This window comes from Cyrtonyx montezumae, unplaced genomic scaffold, assembly GCF_038088225.1.
Source record: "Cyrtonyx montezumae isolate F1298 unplaced genomic scaffold, pur_monq_1.0 scaffold_13, whole genome shotgun sequence".
Classification (NCBI taxonomy): Eukaryota; Metazoa; Chordata; class Aves; order Galliformes; family Odontophoridae; genus Cyrtonyx; species Cyrtonyx montezumae.
In genome coordinates this window covers 29,215,957-29,239,731 of record NW_027071859.1, presented here as the reverse complement: position 1 = coordinate 29,239,731, position 23,775 = coordinate 29,215,957, and the positions used below count along the sequence as shown (strand labels likewise).

General features: G+C 41.0%; 1 protein-coding gene and 1 non-coding gene across 5 annotated transcripts in view; one reads left to right on the top strand and one right to left on the bottom strand.

The window, feature by feature from the left end:
- The window catches only part of FILIP1 (filamin A interacting protein 1), a 59,655-nt gene extending 40,035 nt beyond the window's left edge, over positions 1-19,620 (top strand). For 2 of the 4 annotated variants that reach the window (XM_065730906.1, XM_065730907.1), the window contains exons 2-4: positions 1,426-4,231; positions 10,293-10,514; positions 18,692-19,616. In XM_065730906.1, coding sequence (XP_065586978.1) covers positions 1,541-4,231; positions 10,293-10,499 — 2,898 coding nt within the window. In that variant the 5' untranslated portion in view covers positions 1,426-1,540 and the 3' untranslated portion in view covers positions 10,500-10,514; positions 18,692-19,616. Of the gene's footprint in view, positions 1-1,425; positions 4,232-10,292; positions 10,515-18,691 lie in introns of all 4 variants that reach the window. The other 2 variants (XM_065730904.1, XM_065730905.1) reach the window with 2 other exon arrangements.
- A 3,384-nt stretch (positions 19,621-23,004) lies between these two features.
- Positions 23,005-23,076, bottom strand: TRNAG-UCC (transfer RNA glycine (anticodon UCC)). Its single transcript has one exon. It is a non-coding gene; the product is annotated as a tRNA-Gly (tRNA).
- Positions 23,077-23,775: the final 699 nt, after the last annotated feature.

Sequence of the window (23,775 nt, the reverse complement as noted above, 5' to 3'; positions counted from 1 at the left end):
GCGGAGGGGAATGTGTACCCATGCTTCACCCACTACCACTTAGAACACAGGAGTTTATAGACAGCACTACTGGAAAAGTCAGTCTTTGCTGAAACTTGGGGGTTTCAGTTGCTTCGACTGAAACAGTGGTGGTGAATTGCTCTGCTATTCACAGAATCACAGAACTGTAGGGGTTGGAAGGGACCTCTAGAGATCATGGAGTCCAACCCCCTGCCAAAGCAGCTCCCTAGCCCAGGTTGCACAGGTAGGCGTCCAGGTGGGTCCTGAACGTCTCCCAAGGAGACTCCACCACCTCTCTGTGCAGCTGTGCCAGTGCTGTGAAGAAGACCACTTCACTGTGTGTTGCCGTTACAAAGAAATTTGTTTCGTGAATGAGGGAGCAAAGCAAGTGGATTTGAGTCATTACATTACACTTCAGTATACCAAAGTTGGTGCTTTGACAGTGGTTTGGAAAATATGTCATTTCACGGTAAATTTGTCTTCTTTTTTAAATCATACTGCAGCTTTTGCGTTAATGCACTAGTAGAGACTATATCCCTCTGTTATTTGCAACTCTATTTTTTGTGTCAGTGTATCCTCAATATGAACAGATATAAAATAGGCACTGTGCTTCGTTTCCCCATTGAAATGTTGCATGGGTAATGAATAATTCAGTTTCCCATGCTGGAAAATGTAGATCTATATTATCTTTCTGAGGATAGATCTGATTTATGCTGATTTCATGAAAGTACATTTAAAGTTAGCTGTTGCCAAAGGCTTGATGACTCTTACAGCCAACAACATCTGCTACTGTAAATGGCAGTGTGACAGGGAGAACAAACCTTTTAGCATCCATAATCACTGTGCTGGCAAATTTCTCTTACTGCTGATTTCTTATGCCGTGATGCCCAGATGGTTATCAGTCATGTGCTAGCGTAACCTTCTGTCCAGCTGGTATATTTATAATTAGCATTTATGAATATTTGTTTATGGTTGCATATAGCAATTAGTTTTCCTTTTCTATCTTATGTTACACACTTTTACATATGTGTAAGACATTTATGAGGAAATGACTTTGTAGAAAAAGTCAGCATAAATGGATTGGTGAGTAGATAATGCCTATCCTGACAGGACATGATATATCCTTACCAGCATCATCCTAAATGAGAAATAAATGTAAAAGAATTAAAAATGGATATCTCTGCTATGTAGACATGTATAACATTTCATTATCTGAATTCTGGATGATTTGATAGTTTTCAGTTAATTCTGCAATTTAACATACGTGTGGTAGGTTGTTACTTGCTGAAAGATGACATAAGTTATTAATGGGTAAAAAAGGAATCTTGCTGAAAGTGAATTAAAAATAGAGAATTACACCAAATTGTTACATGCTCCAAATATGGATATATTGTAGTTTAATGCATTTATTCTAACTTGTTTCAGGTTGAAGAAACTTCTTGAGCAGGAGAAGATCTATCAAGCCCGGAAGGAAAAAGAACACACAAAGAGACTCAATAAACTAAGAGAAGAACTAGTCAAGCTCAAATCATTTGCACTCATGCTAGTGGATGAAAGACAAATGCATATTGAACAACTTGATCAACAAAGCCAGAAAATACAAGATTTAAATCAAAAACTGAAGGAAGAAGAAGAAAAGCTTAAAATTGTTACTGCAAAAACAAAAGAAGATGGGCAAAAACTGATGCGCTTAGAAACAGAACTTGAACACAAAACATCATCATTTTCTCAGGAACATGAGGAGATGACTGCTAAACTGGCTAATCAAGAGTCACATAATAGACAGCTAAGACTCAAGCTGGTTGGATTGACTCACAGAATAGAGGAGCTAGAGGAAACAAACAGAAGTCTTCAGAAAGCTGAGGAGGAACTTCAAGAATTAAGAGATAAAATAGCAAAGGGGGAATGTGGGAACTCTAGTTTAATGGCAGAAGTTGAAAACCTCCGCAAGCGTGTACTTGAAATGGAGGGAAAAGATGAAGAGATCACAAAAACGGAATCCCAGTGTAAAGAGCTGAAAAATAAACTGCAAGAGGAAGAGCACCATAACAAAGAGTTGAAACTGGAAGTGGAGAAGTTGCAGAAGAGAATGTCAGAACTAGAGAAGCTGGAAGAGGCCTTCAGTAAAAGTAAGTCTGAATGCACCCAGCTACACTTAAACTTGGAGAAAGAGAAGAATTTAACTAAGGATTTGATAAACGAATTGGAACTGGTGAAGACTCGAGTGAAAGACCTTGAGGCATCAGAAAGTAAGTTGGAAAAAGCTGAAATAAGCTTAAAAGATGACCTAACGAAGCTGAAGTCATTTACTGTAATGTTGGTTGATGAACGGAAAAATATGGTGGAGAAAATAAAACAGGAGGAAAAAAGGGTTGAGGGTTTAAACAAGAATTTTAAAGTTGAACAAGGGAAAGTTATGGATGTAACAGAGAAACTGATAGAAGAAAGTAAGAAATTTTTGAAACTGAAATCAGAAATGGAGGAAAAGGTGTCTGTTTTGACAAAAGAAAGGGATGAGTTAATTGTTAAACTGAAGAGTGAAGAAGAAAAATCCTCTGAGCTAAGCTGTCGATTTGACCTGTTAAAGAAAAGAATTGATGGTATGGAGGAAGTGGAAAGAGAAATTACAAGAGGTCGAGCTAGGAAAGGACCAGAGCATGGCTGTCATGAGGACAACAAGATTAAGGAACTTACTGTTGAAATTGAAAGACTGAAAAAACGTCTCAAACAGCTGGAAGTGGTTGAAGGAGATCTGATGAAGACAGAAGATGAATATGATCAGCTAGAGCAGAAATTTAGGACCGAGCAGGATAAAGCTAACTTACTTTCTCAACAGTTGGAGGAGATGAAGCTCCAGATTGCCAAAAACAAAGCAATAGAAAAAGGTGAAGCAGTGAGCCAGGAGGCGGAGTTGAGGCACAGGTTTCGTCTGGAAGAGGCTAAAAGCAGAGATTTGAAAGCAGAAGTTCAGGCTCTTAAGGAAAAAATCCATGAGCTGATGAACAAAGAAGACCAGCTTTCTCAGCTCCAAGTTGATTATTCAGTTCTGCAGCAAAGGTTTGTAGAAGAAGAAAATAAGAACAAGAGCATGGGGCAGGAAGTTCTGAATCTAACAAGAGAGTTAGAACTTTCCAAGCGTTACAGCCGTGCTCTGAGGCCCAGCATAAACGGACGAAGAATGGTTGATGTTCCTGTGACATCCACAGGTGTGCAAACAGATGCTGTGAGCAGTGAAGCAGCAGAAGAAGAAACTCCAGCTGTGTTTATACGGAAGTCCTTCCAGGAAGAGAATCACATCATGAGTAATCTGCGACAGGTAGGTCTGAAAAAACCCATGGAGCGTTCTTCAGTGCTTGAGAGATACCCCCCAGCGGCAAATGAACTTGCAATGAGGAAATCTTGGATACCGTGGATGAGAAAGAGGGAACCTGGGGCTCAGGCATCTCCAGATAAAGGAGCCCGCACCCACGGTAGCACAGCACATTCTGGGGAGGTTGTGCTTTCACCAAAGCAGGGTCAGCCTCTTCATATTCGGGTGACGCCAGACCATGAGAACAGCACAGCTACTCTGGAGATAACCAGCCCAACCTCAGAGGAATTTTTTTCAAGTACCACTGTCATTCCTACTTTGGGAAATCAGAAGCCACGGATAACCATCATTCCCTCTCCAAATATTATGTCCTCAAAAGGAAAAGGCAGTGAAAGTCCACTGGGCCCAGACCGTTCCATGTCTCCAGTCACTATAACAACATTCTCCAGAGAAAAGTCTCCGGAGGGAGGTAGAGTACCTTTTGTCGACAGACCTGCATCACCAATTCAGATTATGACAGTATCAACATCCGCAGCACCAGCAGAAATCTCTGTTTCTCCGCAGTCACAAGACATGACCATGGGAAGGGCTGTTTTCAAAGTAACACCGGAAAAACAAACTGTCCCATCTCCAATCCGTAAATACAACACCAACGCCAACATTATTACAACAGAAGACAACAAAATCCACATCCACTTGGGTTCCCAGTTTAAGCGCTCTCCCGGTGCTGCACCAGATGGTGCAAGTCCTGTGATAACAGTCCGACCGGTGAACATAGCTGCTGAAAAAGAAGTTGTCACTGGTACTGTCCTTCGATCGCCCCGGAACAGCCTGTCCTCACGACCTGCAGCAAGCAAGGTGACAAGTACTATCACTATAACACCTGTTACTACATCCTCCACTCGAGGAACACAGTCAGTGGTAAGCAGCAGTTACCATTTTGTAACCTTCACGGTCAGGAGCGTAGTTTGGGTTTGAGACACCAACAGAGAGAGAATGAATGGGAAGAGGAGAAACTCTAGACTACCCTACGGGTGTTTCAGATATAAGCTTAGCAATAAGATCTGAATATGCCCGTGTTGGAAGTGAGACGTTTTATGCCAGCACTGGACAAAGATGTGGAATCACAGAATGGCTTGGTTTGGATGGTAACGTTAAAGACCATCTAGTCCCAGCCCCATGCCATGGTCAAGGTTGCCCCCACCATACCACACTGCCCAAGGCCCCATCCAACGTGTCCTCCAATGCTACTCTGTGCAACCAATTCCAGCACCTCACTGCCCTCTGAGTAAAGAATTTCTGCTTAATATCTAACCTATATCTTCTCTCTGTTAGTTCAGAACTATTCTCGCTTTTCCTATCGCTATCTGCTCATGCAAAAAGTTGGTCTTCCTCCTGTTTATAAGCCCCCTTTAATATACTTTTTGGATTATCTCCCAAAGGAGTAACTTTGCAAGGAAGTCCATGCAAAGCTGCTGAATATAATGGCCATCATGTAAAATTCCAAGTGAGAAAGAAAGGGACAAAGAGTGATGGCGATGGCAGCAATTTTTGCTAAGTAAAATTCTTTGTGGGTTTTTGGCCCAACTGGAGAGTCCTTACCATATGATAGAGCAGGCTGATATTTCTTTGGTAGAATCTCATTATATTTATAATTTAATTCATGTCTGCTATAATACTGGATCCTGAAGGAATGAATAACCAGACCTGGTACCATTGTTTTGTGCTCCAAACCTCTTTCAGCCAGTTTAATACTAAGTTCTTTCTGTTCCACCAATATTTTCTACTTTTCTAAGTGCTTTCCTACCATATTTTTTGCTGTTTTCTGTCTGTGGTGATTCCCTTTTTGGACAGTGCTATCCCTTAAGATTTACTAGGTCTTGGACATCATTTTGCAATCTGACCAACGTACAGAAGCAGCAGTACTGTATTAAACCAAAAGCTTATTTAGCTAAATATTAGCCTATAGCAGTCACTTAGGGTAAGATTATTTTAAGTGGATAAACAGAGGGTAATGTTTTCCTCAGTGTCTGTTCCCAGTTGTTGGCAGTAGGTGAATATTTCTTTCTGAACCACAGTCTGTAGCCACCTCTTTGTGTTTAATAGACCATGGTGGAGTTTTTTTCTGTCTATTCTAATTGTGTTTTGAACTTGCTTATTCTGTTGTTTCCACAACATCACAGAGCAGTGAATTTGCTCGTGGGCTGTAGAAAAATGCTGGTTTTTGTTTGTTACCTTTCACTGCAATACCTTCATTGGTTGCAGCCTCTTTCTTTTATCTTGGCAAATACTGAACAGTCATACCCTGTTCATTTGCCCATGTCATTCAGGAGTGGACTCAGATAACACACTCTTTAGCCATCTCTGTCCAATCTTAAATGTCAAAACGTATTTAATGTACCTTTGAAGATATGGAAGCATTTCCACACTTCTAGAGAGATGCTGCCATTCCCATTTAAGCTCTCTGACTTACAGAAATTTGCATCTGCCTTACTGATCTATTTGGGATTGTACATGCAATCTCTCTCTCCTTCCATGCATAATGCGATATGGTGATATTTTACAGGGACTCCTGCATATTAGAGGCAACTGTTCATTTTTTGAAGTCTCAAGTTAATTCATTTATGAACTCCTTTGTCTCTCAGAAGCTTGGAAAAGTTTTTTTTTTTTTTTTTTTTTGAGAATTCCCCGTTTGTTTGTTTTTTTTACTAGATGTCTGACTCTTCTGTGGTGGTGCACTGAACTGTGGCAGACAAAACTTTTTTCTTTTGTTTTCATCTGGCTAAAATGCAGTTTCTTTCTTCACTTCATCCCTGATTTGGAATGTAAGGAAATAGCTCAGCCATACAATTTACTTTATCTTACACTTTCCTTTGTATTTTAAGGCCCATGTCAGATTAGCAGGGAACTTATACCAAGCCCAACTGTGCTTTTTCCTCCCTAACTCTCTGAAAAAAAAAATAGAAGTTGTATATTCACCATCTGTTTTGCAAATGGCTGGTTTATAAACTCATGCAATCCCCCTGGTCAGGAAAAACAAGTTGTAATCATTTACCGACCTTCGAAGAAGCCAACATGGGTAATGTTTTGAGGGTATGAGCTCATAAAATTAAAGAAGACAAACTGAAACAAAGCTGCTTTCTCAGCTCACTGGTTTTACTTTTTTCTTAGCTCTCATACAAGGTACTTTTTACAGTGTCCTAACGCAGTACAAAAGGGAAAATAATTCTGAAATTTCTAGCTCTCATCCATCACTACAACAGATCTGCAGTTACTGTTTTTGTATCTGAGTACATTTAACTTGCTTTCCAATTTCAATGTATAGAGTTATCTTCAGTACTGCAGGTGAAGTTAATTCTAGGGTGCACATGTAGTACTATTCAGGGTTCGTCCTGTGGAGTCTGCCTGCCCAATAGTTTGAATCCAGACACTGTGGCTTCATGGTGGAGCAGTGGAACAGGTGGAGAGTTAAGGGGGAACTACTGCTGACTGGCAGCAACCTGTACAGTAGAGCAGCTGCAGTTATCTGTCTCCCTGATTTGAGCCACCTTCGGAGTCTCTGACAGTTTTGACATAGAGAAAATGGGACCCTGGTCCAAAGAAAGATCAGGTGTTTGATGGAGAGCTGGCAAGTTTTTGAGCAGTTAAGCAAAAAGATCAATCAAAAGAGGTACCTCTCAGTGACTGTCTCCCTTGGCACCTGAACTCACTGGCTTGGCCAAGCAAGGCCTCGATGTTTTGACATACTTCATAGAATCATAGACTCATCTGAGCTGGAAGGGACCCTTAAAAACCATCTAGTCCAACTCCCCTGCAATTAACAGGGATGTCTACAGCTAAATCTGGTTGCTCAGAGCCTGGTCCTTCCTGACCTTAAATGTATTCAAGGATGGGGCACCCACCACATCTTGGGGCAACCCGTTCAAGTGTCTCACTACCCTTACTGTGAAAAACCTTTTTCCTTTTATCCTTATCTCTCCTCTTTCAGTTTGAAGCCATTTCCCCCCTTCCTGTCACAACAAACCCTGCTGAAGTGTCTGTCCCCTTCTTACAGCCTCTGTTTCGATTCCCTGGACCTCCAAGGGAGGAGCTCTGGTGCATCCTGCAGCCCCATACTGACATGCTTGAGGCTAGCCCAGTTGGATCGATTTCAGTGTTTAACACATAATGATAGCCATTTGGATTTCAAAACCCAAACCCACCGCTAAGCTTCCAGTCCGATGGTACCTGCCTTTCAGGATTTGGTCACCTAAACTTACTTCATTTGTGTCATTTTAAGTGCTCCCAAGTACCCTATCTAGCTTCCAGCTGCTTTATCAGAGGTTGCAGGTCTCCTTAGATCCCCTTTTATCTACTGCCTCACATAGCTTGAATAGCCCACAGCGTGTCAAATTGCAGTAGATGCAATAGATTTTATGTCAGAAAGGGAATTGTTTTGTCAAGGGTAAGTTGGTCTCTGATCTGATCAAGAATAACAACGAATGCTGAAAATGCATCTTCGTTATTTAAATATTCCAAAAGTGAACATATGCATGAATACTCTACTTCTGTGTATCTATCCAATACAATACAATAAAGTTGACCGTAACATTCCAGTGCCACATAGAGCCAGCTCTGAGCTCTGCCTTCCTGTGAAGCTGTCCCTGCCGGCTGTGTCAGAATTGAGCACATTCCTGCATCGGCCAGAAAAAAAGACACAGCCTGTGAACACACAGGGCTGGAGGGGATTGCTTGCAGTTTGGCTCTTGGAACGAATCGCCAAGAGACAGAAGGTTGTATGGGTTTTCTGCCACACTGAGCTGAAGTGTACCGTGTCCCTTGCCTGCTTCCACTGCTACCCTGCCAAAGGGGACGGCTCGAGCTACATTTGTGCTGTTTTCCTTGGCTTAACACAAAATGCTCTTTGCAGCTGTCTGCAAAGCGGCCGTTAGCTTCCATAGAATCAACATGTTTGTATGCCATAATGAAGGAAACTGAAAAAATGGAAAGCCAGTTGGAGTCCTTTTCACAGCGATTTTGGGCGATTTAGGCTTGAAATGAGTAACTTGAAAGCGCCCAAATCCTTCGTTAATAATTTACATGAAAATAAAGCTGAAGAAATGCCTGAGATTCCAGCTACTTCATTCGATTGCCTCATGTTTACAGACTGTGGAGCTCTTTCAGGGAGCACAAGATATTTGTCATTTGGGCTCCCTGGGATGTTGACATATTTTCCAAGCCTGATGGAATGCATTTGCATGTTTTGCCCTACAGAATTGTATGGGCCTAACTTGTTTTGACATCTACACGTGAGTTCCATATTAGCCTTTAGACTACTATTGTAAATGTTGCTTTTAGTTATTGAAAATGGCTTCCTTCCTGCCAGGCAGACAGCATTCAGGTTTTCCAATTGTGATTTCTTTTTGTGTGTGTGTGTACACATGCAGGTTTGAACTGTTCTTAAAAGATTAAGGAATGGTTTTCCTTCTTATACTCAGGGTGCAGACAGACGGCTCTAATGCCTGGAAATCCTCTGAGAGAGAAAAACACTCCTTCATGGAGCAAAACACTCTAAAGTAAATGAATATGTGTTAGGATTGACACAATCTTAATCCACTCTTCTTCAGAAGTTTACTTTTATGTTGTCTGTATGCCACAAGTTGCAAGATTCAGTCATTCAGAGGATAGTTCTAGCTAGGATTTCTGAATTTCATGAAAGGTGTTCTCTTCTGTGAGAGCAAAGTCTTCATTGATTATCTGAAAATAAAAAAAGCCAAACTTGACATGGAACAGAGATGAAGTTGTCATTGTTAACATTTGTCTCTGTATTGCTTGCTGCAGAATGTAATATACATTTTTCTCTCACAACTGTCATGATTAAAAGTATTTCTTTTAGGTCATGGTCTGTAAGGGGAAGCTTCCAGTTTTGCCAGTGTTAATGGGACAGAAAAGATGCGTTGGCTCTTTTGAATCTTTCTGTCCCATCCTAGTGCTCCTTGTATCCTTTACACAGTGAAACTGAGTTGCCTATTCCCAAAGCTGTCGGAGGGCTGCCTGGCCTGTGATGGCACTCCAGCTGGGCTCAGCTCTGTGGCTGGTGCTGTATTAGGTCTGCCAGCTTCAGGCACGCGGCTTGGCTCCTCAGCTGGCTTCCCTCCAGAAGAAAGAAGTGTCAGAAATTGTACTGGGCTTTGGTTTATTTTTCTGAAGTCCACAAACTTAAGGATAAGAGTGCTCGGGAGGTTGTTGCCAAGACAGGGCTGGTTGAATGGGTTGAATGGCCACGTCTGCCCTGCCTTGAGGTAGCCCTGGCAAGCTTTGCCTTTGCCAGAGGTCATTGAGCAGAGGCTGTGACTCCCAAGGGGAGAGTTCTTTCCCACGTCCTTCCTCCTGCAGCAATGGGAAAGGGAAATTCAGATTTTTGCCCAGTCTCTCTGTTTTGGCCTTATTTGCTTCCTCCTACCCCTGTACTTCCCAGTGCAGAAATAACCAGCCCCGGCCATGGCCCACTGAACCAGGGGAAGCAAAGTTCAATTTTATTTACGTGACTGAGAGAGCCTGTCCCAGCTCTGAAAGCATGGCGATGAGCCAGTTAGCATCACGTGGCCATTCTGTTTAGAGGGCCCGTGTTCATCGGTGTGCGTTTGTGAAGCTCATCTTGTACCTGTCTGACAGCTCGGCCTTGGCTCAGGGCTCTGAGTGAGCCCTGCTTTGTGGTGTGCTGCAGAATCTGAGATTTGCAGGGATTCCCATCCTTACAGCATCCCCAGTTCTGGAAGACTAGTTTCACTCTGATTGTGTACCTCTGGCCCTGCACTAGTAGTAGTTGCTACAGACACGTTTCAAACCCCAACGTTCCATTTGCTAACAGGACATTAGGATTTAGGACATTGTTGCTTGAGCAGTAAATGAAGAACTTGTAAAAAGTGCAATATATGAGAATATGTGAGAAGAAAAAATCCTCAGTTCATGTCATTTCTCTCTCTCTGTGTCTCTTTTGCAGACAGCACAGGATGGGTCATCCCTGAGACCTACACCCACCCGTATTCCCGTGTCAAAAGGTATGAAAGCAGGAAAGCCAGTAGTGGCAGCCTCAGGAGCAGGAAATGTGACAAAATTCGAGCCTCGTGCCGAGACTCAGTCTATGAAAATAGAACTGAAGAAATCTTCAGCCAGTGGCTCTGGCTCCCTGGGCGGGGGTCAGGGCTGATGGCAGGTTCAGGGGGTATGTTGTGCAGCTGTTACTGCTACCATGAACTACAGCCCCCTGTGTGTAGTTGCTCATGACTGTCCGTACTAACAAAGCCCTTCACCCCGTCACTCACAACCAACTAATGAGTGTGTGTGATGACTACTTGAGTAACAACATCCTTTTGTTTTCTTACTGAAGGAGGAAAAGAGCCATCAAAAAGGCAGTGTATGTCAGGAATACATTCAGCCTGGGAAATAAGAGTGGGCATCTTCACCAAATTATTAATCCAGCCTAGGATTGGTCGCTTTTTAATAAATTGAAGGATGATAAATCACTTTTAAACAGTTGTCTTCCAGCTTTCTGTCCTGAATACTGCATGGAGCACCTGCCTATAACCACATTTTTGAGATGCTGTGGTACCTCGGGACACAATGCCAGGAAGCAGTATCCCTGGGCTTTTATTTCAATAAAAGCTAGTGCTTCACGTGCAGTAGAGGCAGAGAGAAAGGACCACAGGTTGTGGCCAGCCTTCTGTCACTAGGAATATCTCTGCTAGATCAGTTTTTCTCCTTTGTGAGCTGCTTTCTCAAAGCAGTGACAGAATTCAGGGGAGTGAGGAAGTTGCACAGTTTAGGCAGCTGTGTATTTCTTCCCAAACTTGCCTACACGTGTAGTTAGTGCTTACAGCTGAGTCTCTCATCTGTGGTTTAGGTTGGGTTACTGCCAACTGTTAGATGAAGGAAGTGGGCCAAAAGGTGTTTACTCTTTAAAAAAAGCCTCAGAGAAACGATCTGATTACAATCAATACAGTCCATTTGTGCCTGCTCCAAAGACCATGAAAGTCTATGAAGCAAGTCTTTCAGGTGACATCACTGCGCTTGCAGTTTTTCTTGCTGGGTGGATTTGTGCTCTCTAGGTAAACTTGAGTCGTCAAGCATCCTTATGGGTTAGAGGGAGTGTCAGCACAGACTGCTGGTGGCAGCAGTTGATACCTGAAGACACAGTTCAGGTATAGGCAGGGAAAGAGTTAGAGTCCGATATCTAAGTTACGCTTAATGCTCGTTTGTTTGAAGTACCTTGTGTTAAGTACAGCCTGCCTCAGAGTACCATGGAGATTCATCTTTCTTCTTCTCTCTTTGTGGTTTCTTCATTTATATGTTTGCATTTTTAAGCATGTTTTAAGGAATTGTTCCAGCATGGAAATGGTGTGGATACTGATGATTTTTACAATGATTTATTTAATAACACTAAAGTTATTAAAGGGCATTTACTTCAAGTGATCAATTTTCACAGAAGAAAGTTGCAAAAAACCAAACGGAGCTAAGCGGGCTGATCAAGAAGGGTTTTAAAGCTTGTATACTTCAGCCACCACAGAAAGCCCTGAAGGGCTGGTTAGGAATAACTTTCAGAAGGAAAAGCAGGAAGATAACCAATAAATAAATACAGTTCGCAGAAAGGAAAATGCACCAGTGTGTGAAATATTAAATGTCTTTCTGTCTGGGAGAAGAAATTTGATGGAAGAATCTGCCACAGAAGGTCGACAAAATTATATTCAATTCAAGCAATGTTTAATCTTCAGTCTGCACTTTGCAGTGCCCTCCAATTTAAGATCCAGATACGGCCATTATCCCAGAATACAGCTGGCATTATATTATTTACATGAAGGACGTTTTGTCTGTGATATGAAAGATATGAAAGCTGCTGTCACATACAAAAAGAAATAGGCTTCACTTTTTCCATCTGTGCAGCACCTGCAGTACCTGCTAATTTTAAAGTCCTGGTTCCTATGACACCTGAAAATCAGGTTCATATTTTTCATAGCACGCAATTCCCACTATTGCAGATAAAACTTGGAAACTGGAATTATCAAGCAATATGAGTTGCCGTTCCAGAAATGCATCAGACCCTCTCAAATAATTGTTATAAGCTAAAAGCCTCAGTTTGACAATAAATGGTTGTCGAGATCTTCCTGTTCTGACTGTAGCATGGACTTTTAAGCAGATGTTTGAAGAAAACTTATTAAGAGCTTCTAGCTGGATATTCCCTCTAAATACTGGCACTCGAGCAAATCTTTAGTTCAAAACAATCATTTAAATAATACTGCAAACATGAGCCCCAAGCTAATGTGGATTCAGTGATGGACTACAGCTGGCTTAAGCCTTCCTTTTCATATCCTTTTTCCAACAGAACTAGCTATTCCTTAGTTAACTGTTGCCTTACCCAGGGCAATATTCTAAGTGTGCCTGTGGTTGAAAAAGTGGTTCGTTTTGCATAAGATCTGAGAAAATAATTCACCTGGAGAAATAAGCCAGACTTACAGTACCTGAAATCCAAGTCATGCAGATTTGCACAGCTGAACCAGAACTGCAGACACAAGCTAGGAACCTCTCTATTGAGTCAGAAGGATTATATGAGACAGATTTGAGAAATTCCAGACAGGTCAGACCAAGGGTCCTGTTATTTTTCCTGGGGACAGCACAACAATAAAGTTTGCTCCATAGCCAACCCAGCAGAATTCCAGAGAGTTGGAACCAGGAGACTGGTTTGACTGTTAGCTAAAGGTATGTATTTAGTTGCAGTCAGCATTTTCAACATGTTTTGATTGAGCTGAGATTCTTGTTTTGTAAAGGCAGAAAAAAATGCAAGATAATGATACTTTTTTTTTTTTTAATTAAAAACAACCTGTAGATCAGAAATCTTTAAAGTTGAAGCATAACTAGCTTTATTTTATTGGAATTTCTTCTGAATCTGAAGACAGTATTTTCAGTGACTACAGTAAAGTTCAGCGGGTCAGCTCCAAAAGGTGATTTAGACAACTGAGACTAAATACAGTCCATAATGCTCCAGCTCAGCTCCCAGCTTGCCTGGCATCGTCTGAGCACCGGAGACACTCTGAGGACTGAAGTTCTACTGCTGCAGTTGCCTACCAGTGTTGTGGCCCAACTAGCAGTGCAACCCCTGAACCCAATTGAGATCCACATTCTAGGTATTCATGTCCACTCAGGACTGTAAATCAACAATAAAGCCACGATTTCACAGTCGTTTAAAGTCAGGACATAACCAACCACTGGAGTCAGAAGCTGTACTCTCATCTTTGGCAACTCCAACCCAGGATAATACTGACTTCTATCTAGTTGGCCCATGAGTTGGTGCAAGTGTTTGAACTTACCTGGAGAACTGATCTGAGCTAAAAGGAATCCGGCAACAGACAGACAGGCTAATTTTAACCTAGCCTAGGTGCGACCTCTTGGGCCATAAAAAGAAAGAAGGTGTGGGAGACCAGTAGCTGTTTTAAAGTGGTTGTAGAATCATGAACATCTCCTAACAGATCACATACCACAGAGGTATGGAGTAGTGCTGCTTATTTTAACAAGGTTTTGATTGAACCTGCCCTTCAAAGGCATGACTCAGGACCCACTTTTCAGCTGTTCCGGATGTAATTCCAATCAGCTCCACCACATTCAGCAAGCACTGGCAGACAGCTGAGGGGCTGAAGATGGCATTCTTGTTCCCTCCTGTAAATGCTGTGCTGTTCTGCCTGGAGGACTTCAGTATTCACTGAGCAGAAACAAGAGAGAGGTTGAGTGGCCAGGATACTGAACTAGGGGGGGAGTCCCCCTAGATTCCGGTCCCCGTTCCAAAGGCTGCTTTTAAGCCCAGCCTTCTGTGAAAAGAAGGCTTCTAAGATGAAATGTCTGCGTTCATCCATCCCTCCATCTGTCCCCTGCTGATGAATAACATTGAACACATCCACTGATTTCAGCCAAACCTGACAAAGCAACAGAGGTCCCCAGAATAAGAAGTTCTACAAGTTTAATGAAAAGGGTGACTGAGAAGAGGAGTAAGACCTTAGCAGAACCCCACTGTGTGAAAGAATGTGGCATGAGCTCACCTTCAAACAACATCAAAGAACAAACACAAGAGAGTGATGTCAGAAGTGACACAAAGACAGGTTTTATTCAGACCTCAGACTTCAATAGGCTCCAAAGAATCAAACTGGTGGACATAATAGGAAATTAATTGGGCCTTTATTTACAGGGCTCCTTTATGTGTATTTTACCATGACTGGGTTTCAGTGCAGAATACCAGCTTCCTGTGCCCAGGTGATCATCAGGAATTACTCATGCTCATTCTTTCTCTCCCTTCCCTTTTTCCCTGTACTGATTTTTTCGATGAAGTGGGACACTTTCAGTAGCAAAATGCACTCAACTCAGAATAACAGTGGTAAATGCAGTGATCTCTGAAAGAGAGGAGGTACAGATTTGAATCCCATCGGACACAAGTGAAATCTGAACCTACTCTCCTTGTGAGATGACTGCTGCTTGTGAGTGCCTAAGAGAGGAAGGAGCCTCTGGCAAAGCCTAGCAAGACACCTGATCCTCAGAGGCAGGGCAGGATTCAGAAGTTCCAACTTTGTACTCTTTATTGCTCCTTGGCTGGGTTTAGATGGCTTCCTGCTCAACATGCTGTATCTAATCTGAGTATCTCTTGCTGGAATCTCTGTCCTCATCCCTTTAAATTAGAATATAAGTCAAAAATAGCTATTAACTGATTTATATCTGTAGTTGCACTGAAAAAAGGTCACAGGCACCTAACTTCTGATTTCAGCTCCTTCCCTTGTACACATGCTAGTGCCTAAGTTCAGACTGTCTGGGAACAGATGAACATTTATTTTTATTTTGATTAGGCTTCAGTGTCAACTAAAGAAATGCCCTGTTCTGGCTGACTGCATAGCTGTACAAGCCGTATTGATGGTTCCAGCCCATATGGCTTAGGTAGGAGAGCAGGAGAACAGGAAAGGTGCCAACCCATCCCATTCATGACCAGATACAGGTCAACACATACTGATGTGTGAGATTTTGGTTCTAGACTCTTAACAGTTTTCTGCTGCATTCTCTAGATTCGATCCTGTCACCTGAATACTGTTACATTGGCATTGTTAATGTGGTCACGAGCAGAGCAGTAAGTTTTCATAAGTATGACTGAAATTGAGGGAGCACAGAACTTCATCTCTAATGCCTAGAAGAGCTCTCTCTTATTATTAGACACACCAAGTACACAGTAGAAGGAAAACAGATTTTTGTTTATTCTGCTCACCTTTTTTTCTCTTTAGTGACACCCATTAATGTGACTCTTCAAAAAGCACAAAACACTTTATGGCTTTTCTGGATATGCCCACAGAATATGCATTACCATAGCAATTAGTTGTGTTTGAGTAATCGTAGAAGTCACATGAATATGTTGATTCATGACAGTTAGATGCCAAATCATATGTTACTGCTTAAAATATGCTCCACATGTTCTAAAACATGCTCCGTATTTACATGAACACTTCATGATTCTGATCAGAAGTTGAAGGTCACATCTTTAGAGAAACAAGCTACCGTCCTGTGGTGTTTCAGGTGCTTGGCACAAGCTGCAGCAGCTGGGACAATTTTCAGACCAATTATATGTTGCTACCACACATCAGTGGCCGATTTCATTGAATCTGTTTGAAACCTGTCATTTGCTGGCAGAAGTTTCTGTGAGCTCATCTTTTGAACTTGTTTTCATTCAGGGGATTGTTTCTCTCCCCTGCATCAGTTGAGTTATCCTCTTTCCCGTAATTATGACTGAGTGCGCTCTGACGGACTCTATTCAACATTTCTCATTGAAGATGTTCACTTTCAAGTCTCCATTACTACCCACACACTGCCCTTACAAGGCTTTGTGGAAGATGCAGTGAGGATTGACTACTCTCAAATTCAGAGTTCTCAGGTCTGAGATTCAGGTACAGATCATTCAGGTACAAATCATTCAGGTATGAATGGTTCCTCACTTGAAAAACTCTTTTTCAATGGGATTTTAAAAACACAAATACTGATAGACGATTTGCTTCTGTCACTCGGATGTGCAGCTTTCTGTATCATTTTATGTTATTTGTTTGTATATATTGTTAAGAAGAAATTAAATTTACATACATACATTAAACATACATTAAAATGTCAGTTGATGTGCTTCATTGTAAGAATCAGTATTTTTGATAGGCCAGTTGGTAATGCTGTGTTTCCCTGAGATACTCCAACTTACATCAGGGAGATTGAAACCAGAACGATCTTTTTTACATTATGTACCATTGTTCTCTTTTCCTGTCATTAAAATAAATTCACTTGTGTTGAAGTGAATTCATAGCTCCTTGAAATGTTCAGACCTGAAAGCCTATGTATAAAATGATGTATATAATTATATCCTGCAGGCATCATATTCCTACACGGGTTGCTCTTAGAGAACTGGGACAAAATCTACCCTACTGATGTTTCAGTTTAATAATGGTTTGAATATCTCTTCTAGTAACTGTAGTACGAAGTATGTAGTTTGAGCCACCTGGTCCAGAGAGAAGTGCCCCTGCCTATAGCAGGGGGTTGGAACAAAATTACCATAAAGGTCCCTTCCAACCCAAACCATTCTCTGATTTTATGATATGATGTATATAATACATAGATAAGATATATTATGTGTAACAATTTAATACAAAATAAGTTGTTAGAAAAAAACAAAGTCTGTACCTATAAATGAATGCAAGAAAATAATGAACAAATTAATACTATAATTGGAAAATATTTTTAATATTTTTCCGACATTTTTTCTCTTTGTAAAATCATTGTATGTAGTCTGTATGACAGTGACTGATTTGGAATCCTACTGTATTTTTGTCTCTCATTCAGTAATTGAGCCTTTACAAGGAAGATGATATTCTCTACAGTCCATTTATTTTTAGAATTCTGTGATTCATCGATGAATTAACAGATATTGTCCCAACTGATTATTAAGAAAAAATGTTTTCTACGGAATTCATGTGGCTCCCATTGAAGTGAATGGGAGATTTCACTCGATGTTATAATCTGATATTAAATGCAGCTTTTTGCATAATATTCCTCAAGAGCCTGAAGTTAGAGAACAGCACTGCTTGTAACGTTTCTTGCTGTAGTTTGTGGTTCTTTCATATTCGTTGCTCAAATTTCTGAGAATAAGAACACGCATATTCTTGAAAATCATTTGTGAATTGAAATTATAAAGAAATGAAATGCTTTCATGTAGGAAAATGTATTACTTCGTTCGCCACACCATACTTTCGTGGATGTTGCCTTAGCCGTGCTTTTCTGGGTCAATCCACCTAAAAAACCTAACTGGAATCTGCCATCTAGTGGCAACGCTCTGCCATGACGACCACACCAAAACCAGACATCTTCCAATGTAACTTACTGAAACATCTTTCAAATATTAGCAGACAAAGGCAAAGAGCCGGCAAAAAGGTACAAGGGGATAATGGCACGGTTAGTGTAGTTTCTTGGGCTGCATACTTTTCGAGAAATCTTCAGGCTATTAAGAGGAAAGAATCTTAAAAAGGACCACCAACATTTCAATTAAGAAAGTGAGTATTTCTGGAAGTGTATTACTGTGCTTCTAGTTAGCATCAGTGCCGTTATATTACTTGAAATGTACAAAATACCTCTTTTCAGAAATAATTTCATTGATTGATAAATTCTTCTATTAAAAATTGCCTGTCGGAGCCGTGTACTTAGATAGAAAAAAAACAAAGCCCAAGCTGAGACAGCACGTCAAGCTAGAAATTAATTAATCAGGGAGCTCTTGTATTACACTCAGAGCAAAGTTAAACTGGGCCTTCAAAAGACCAGGCAAATACTTCCTTTTGCATACTGTGGGTGAAATTTATATTCCAGGCAATTGCAAAATTAATCATATTTGCTGAGTAAAAGCAGCATCAGTTTCCAAGGAAAATTCAGTTTAAAAAAAAAAAAGACCACATATCTCCTTCTCATCCCCACAAAATCAGCAGGTTTTGGGTGGTTTTGCTCAGACAGGATTCAAGATACCCACTTCAAATTGTCCTCCACAGGATTCAGGTGTGGAACTGAGCCTTAGTGTTCCTGTGGTTCAGTTTATTCAGCTCTACTATTCTTTTTTTTCCAAGTGATGGTCTTGGACACTGAAGTGGGAGCCAAGGACTCCAGCACACTACCACAGTACTGGTTAGGTTCCCCATAGCAGCACTAAACAAGGCAGTTTTTATCAAACACTGATGTCAGAGGAAGTCTGCAAGGTATTTCTGGAAGAAAAATACATTGCTAATGTAATTGTTCTTCGTGATAGTAACGTATAAATTATCTCCAGTTTCATAAAACCAAATGTTTTGCTCTCTTTTCTTTTAGAGAGTGTCATCATTCACCAGTTACGCATGAGCTCTAGATGAGTTACCACCCCGATACACTCTCTGTGTGCACTACCCTCCTTACCAGTTGGATGGATCACTGTAGAAGCTCTCTACCATCAACACCAGGGTCGCTTGTGCTACTGATTACTCATGGGAGTACTCATGGCTTCCATTAGATTCTGTGTATTTTGTCTCAGTAGAGCTTTAAGAACACTATTTTGATACAGTCAGAGGGAGAGAAGCAGTCATTCTGCCAGCTGAATTTCACTTATATTTGCAAAGTCTAAGGCACGTGCTTCGTTTTGTCTGCCATATAATTTATTTTTTTAATACACTTTGTAAAGGAACTGTCCCGAAGTTGCAATTCCCGTTGTCCGTGGTATATTTGTTTGTAGAATACACTGACAAATCTGCAATTTGATATTTTTGTAGTAGAGAAAATGTAAAGAAAGGAAAAAAAAAATTTCAACCATGTGACTCTGTGAGATTAAATACTCTGAAGACTGCTGTATGGAATTTGTACTGTTGCAGAATATTTCTTGCACTGTGTGATGGTTTGGCATAAAATTAAGTATAAAGTCCAATGCCTTGAAATACAACCAGATTTACTCATTTTAGACAACGTAAGCCAGTTTTTAAAGCTGTGATTTTTTTCTATATAATGTATGTTTTTACTTATGCCTGTACCAAAAAAAAAAAAAAAAGTTGATTTCCATTACACTGTAACTAATAAATTTTCACAACTATGCAAATGTAATCAAGTGTTTCAATTTTAAATTAATTTCCTGAGGTTGTCAGTATTTGCATATGTCTTTGTTTATAGGGACGGAATATATGGCTTTGGAAGTTGACTTTTCTGACTGCTTCGTGCTGCAGTGTCACAGTGATGCGCGTAGTGAAACTGGTTCTAATGCAGTTTGTGGTACAATGAGGAATCTGTCGCCAAGTGCTTAATGACATCATTGTTTGTAACCTGGTGCTCTCACTGCACGGGCACATACATTGGCGTGACGTGACCAGGCAATTCAGTGCAAGACTAGCAGAACTGTGTAAATGAGATGCCACGTGGTGAACTGTGCCTTTTACACTGGCAGCTTTACAGATAGCACCCAGAGAGCTCTGTGGCAGCTATACTTAACATGATGTTTGAATGAACTACACATGAAGCTGGATAAAACCCTTGCAGGGTTGTTGTTTTTTTCTTACATAGTTCATAATTAAATATTTTTAATTGAGTCGTCGGCACATATTTGAAATACTGCAGTTATTTAAATCGTAGAAGCTACCAGGATAAATTGTTTTTTAGATGAGGAAACAGTGTTGCTTGCAGGAAGTTCAATATGGGATACCTCCCACTGAGAAGAGTAGGTCAGTTACCTTTGAAGCCAGAACAACGTGGTGGTATGTAGTCAGTTTGATCTTCATGGTTTGGTTTGCTTGCCAACCATGGGAGCTGCTTTCTTGATATGAGCTCTGCACCAAGTACTGAAATTCTAGAGAGCCAGGATATTCTGGGACCTGGATGGACTTCCTTGGAGCTGATTGGCACTGGGAAGAGTTAGCTAATATTCAAGGTAGCTACTGGAAAGTCTAAACACAACAAATGCTGCTTCTGCTTGCAAAATTCATTTCCTGGTATAGCTTTTCACTACACCAGAGCTTCAGCTCTCAAGTTTTTTCTGGAGGTTTGTGGTTGGTTTTTTTTTGTTTGTTTGTTTGTTTGTTTTTTTACAGCTGATAATGTGTGCCAATACACATAGCTGTGTCTATAAGTCATATTTTAGAGTGAGTTCAATATTCCAGATTTCATAGAGTAATACATTCAGGTAAAGCATGTTTAGTGTGTGCCACATTTCAATTTATTGTACAACAGAATGAATGTAGGACTGACCTAAATCTTCTATTTTCAGAGCATCACTTGTGAATCAAGAACTATCCATGAGTTCACTTGCAATGCCAGCTATTTGAAAGTGACACTGACAGGCCTGAAATGAGCTTTTATATATGAGTAAAGTCGAAGTACAATCATACCTTGAAGCTGAGTCTGGATTTGAAAAGTCCCAATCAAGGAAGAAAATATTTTTCCTTGTCTGGGTTTTAATATAAAGCTGATTCAGTATGAGTGTATGCATAAGCTGTCCCCTTTTGCTTTATGATCCCTAAACAAATACACTTATATGGCTTCGCAAATGCATTAAGTTTCTAAGCTTTTTAAAAAAATAAAGATTTGTTTAAAGCATAAATACAGTCGTGGTGTACTTGAAATCATTCAGATTTTAATGTATTTTAATGAACTGCAGCACTGTAGAGGAGAATGGCAGCCCTGGTCATAAAAGATCAGCAGTGATGTATACTACTGCATCAATGATACTGGTTTATGCACGTAGAATAAATCCTGTTCTGACACTTTGCAGGCAGCAAAGAATTTCATTAATGCATCCAGTAGTCAAGTTCACATGTGCAAAAGGTGCTTTGATAGTTGTAGTTCATCTTAGGCATTTTTCCTGGCCATTTTTCACATTACTGAACCTGGCTTTGAATCTAAACCAAATGAAGTGCATTAGCCACATAATTGGCTGATACTTTGGGGACTCTCCAGTAGAAATGTCTTAATGTAGATTAAAAATTGGATTAATTTCTACAATTATTACCATTAAAAAGCAAGTAATCATGAAGTGCTTTCTCAATAAGACAAAGCAGAGACCACTTTGGACTACAGACAGAAATACCTCTTAAGCTATGGAAAATCTGTGAATGACCTGTTTACCTCAAAGAACTCTTATTGTCTACAAAGGTTTCAAAGCCCTATTTTAGTATAACTACAGATGATAAAATGCAACATCTATTACAAAACCTGACATACTTTCATTCTTTTACACTGAGCTTTCCATTTGCCTCATTTGTGAAGAACAGTTGGACACAAAGGAGAGAAAATTTCTGTTTTGTAGAACAATCTGCAACGTAGAAAAGATGATAGAAATAGAAAATGGAGGTTACAGCCCTGAACACCCCACTCTCTACTGTGAATTGCTGATTTTTAGCTCTTCCTCTGAACAGTAACATTTAATTTTATGTTGAAGGCTTTATACTTAATGCTTGTTTTTACCTGCGTAGGTTTGCTGACTGAAATAATCTATTTGGCAGTTTTATTCGCCTTAACTATTCTCTGTATTAGTGGTTATAACATCATGAAGTTTTATTTCTTTAGATTTTATTTGAAAGAGCATCAATTATTTACTTCTTTTTTCTTTTTCTAGAAATAAGAAGACAATGTGATAGAGCAAGTGCCAGAAGAAGGTAATTTAAGGGAGACGTAATGAAATACAATTAAAAAGTAAATGCCACTTGATGGTCTTTTAGATTAACTACAGTACAGTCATTTTTGTAGTATTTGTGCAGATTTGATACCTTTGAAATCACTTTTTTTGTCTGTCAGGACCCCTAAGGCCTTCTCAGCAAGGCTGCTCTCCCATTCTGTACTCATTTGGGAGTGTCTCGATCCAAATGCAACACCATGCACTTGGCCTTGCTGAACCTCATTAAGTTCCCACTTCTCGAGCTTGTCCAGGTTCCTCCCTTCTGTTGTGTCATCTGCACCACCTCTCTCAGTGTCATCAGCAAACCTCCACGACCATGTCTTGCAGCTGAAGCAAGAAGGAGGCCTGGATCCTGGGGCCTGATGCCCCTTTATTAGTCCAGTCTCTAATTTTAACCTACAAGCTCTGAACCTGTTCACGAGGCAGCTCCTTGCAGTCCATTCACTTCTTAACAGAGAGCGCAACTCTCCCACCCCTCCTACCTTGCCTATCCCTTCTGAAGAGATCATGGCATTCCAGTTACGTGAGTCATCCCAACATGTTTCCACAATAACAGTAAGTCCGTAGTTTTCCACTTGCACCACAGTTTGCAATTGCTCCTGCTTATTTCCCTTGGTGCATGCATCAGTACAAAAGCACTGCAGCTGGGCTTTTGGCCACGACACCTTCTGGGCAGAGCCCTCCCAGAAACTGGGACAAACCTGACGTTTTTTTCCCCTTGCTGCTCACTGAGTCTTCTCTCTTACTCAGCAGTATATCCCCCTCCCCCACCATATGCTGCCAAGTGTATTTCTGCCCCTGCTGGTTAGTTGCATCCCATCCTATCCATGCCAACATTCCCAGCCTACTGAAGATCTGTCCTAGATCATATAACCCAAGGCCCTGGACGTGACACCATTCGCACAGCCATGCATTCACAACTAGTCTGGTCCTTCTGCCTGGATCCCACTTCTCCAAGCAGAAGGACTGCAGAGAACTCTGCAAAAATTCAGTTTGCGTTGGCCGGGAATCGAACCCGGGTCAACTGCTTGGAAGGCAGCTATGCTCACCACTATACCACCAACGCACCTGCCAAAAGCACACCTCATAAATTGCTTTGCCTTTCCACATATGAAAAAGGAACATTATAAATGTATGCTTTTAAAAGTAGTCTTTGTTCTGTATCTGTTTTTCTTATAACTGCACTCAAATCAATCTGAAGTGCACTGACTGTGTGCACGGTGACTCCACCACCTCCCTGGGCAGCCTGTTCCGATGCATTACCACTCTTTCAGAAAAGAAACTCTTGATAATATGCAACATGGACCTTCTCTGGTGCAACCTGAGGCCATTCCCTCTCATCTTATTGCTGTTACCTGGGAGAAGAGGCTGACCCCCACCTCACCACAACCTCCTTTCAAAAAGTGATTGGACAATCCCAGTTCTCTCAGCTTTCCCCATCAGACTTGTGCTCCAGACACCTCCCCAGCATAGTTGTCCTTAAATATCAAAGCATTCATGCTGATATGCTTTATTTCTCTAAAGAATGGAAGAAAGATTCCCCAAGGGCTGACAGCTCATACCCAGTGTAACCAACGTCACCTCCATCTCTGGACAGGTGATGAAACAGTTTGTTCTGGATGCCATCTCCAGGCACTTAGAAGAGAAGAAAGTTATCACGAGGAGTCAGCACGGGTTCACCAGGGGGAGGTCATGCTCGACCAACCTGGTGGCATTCTACAATGTCATTACTGGCTGGGTGGATGAGAGGAGAGCAGTGGATGTA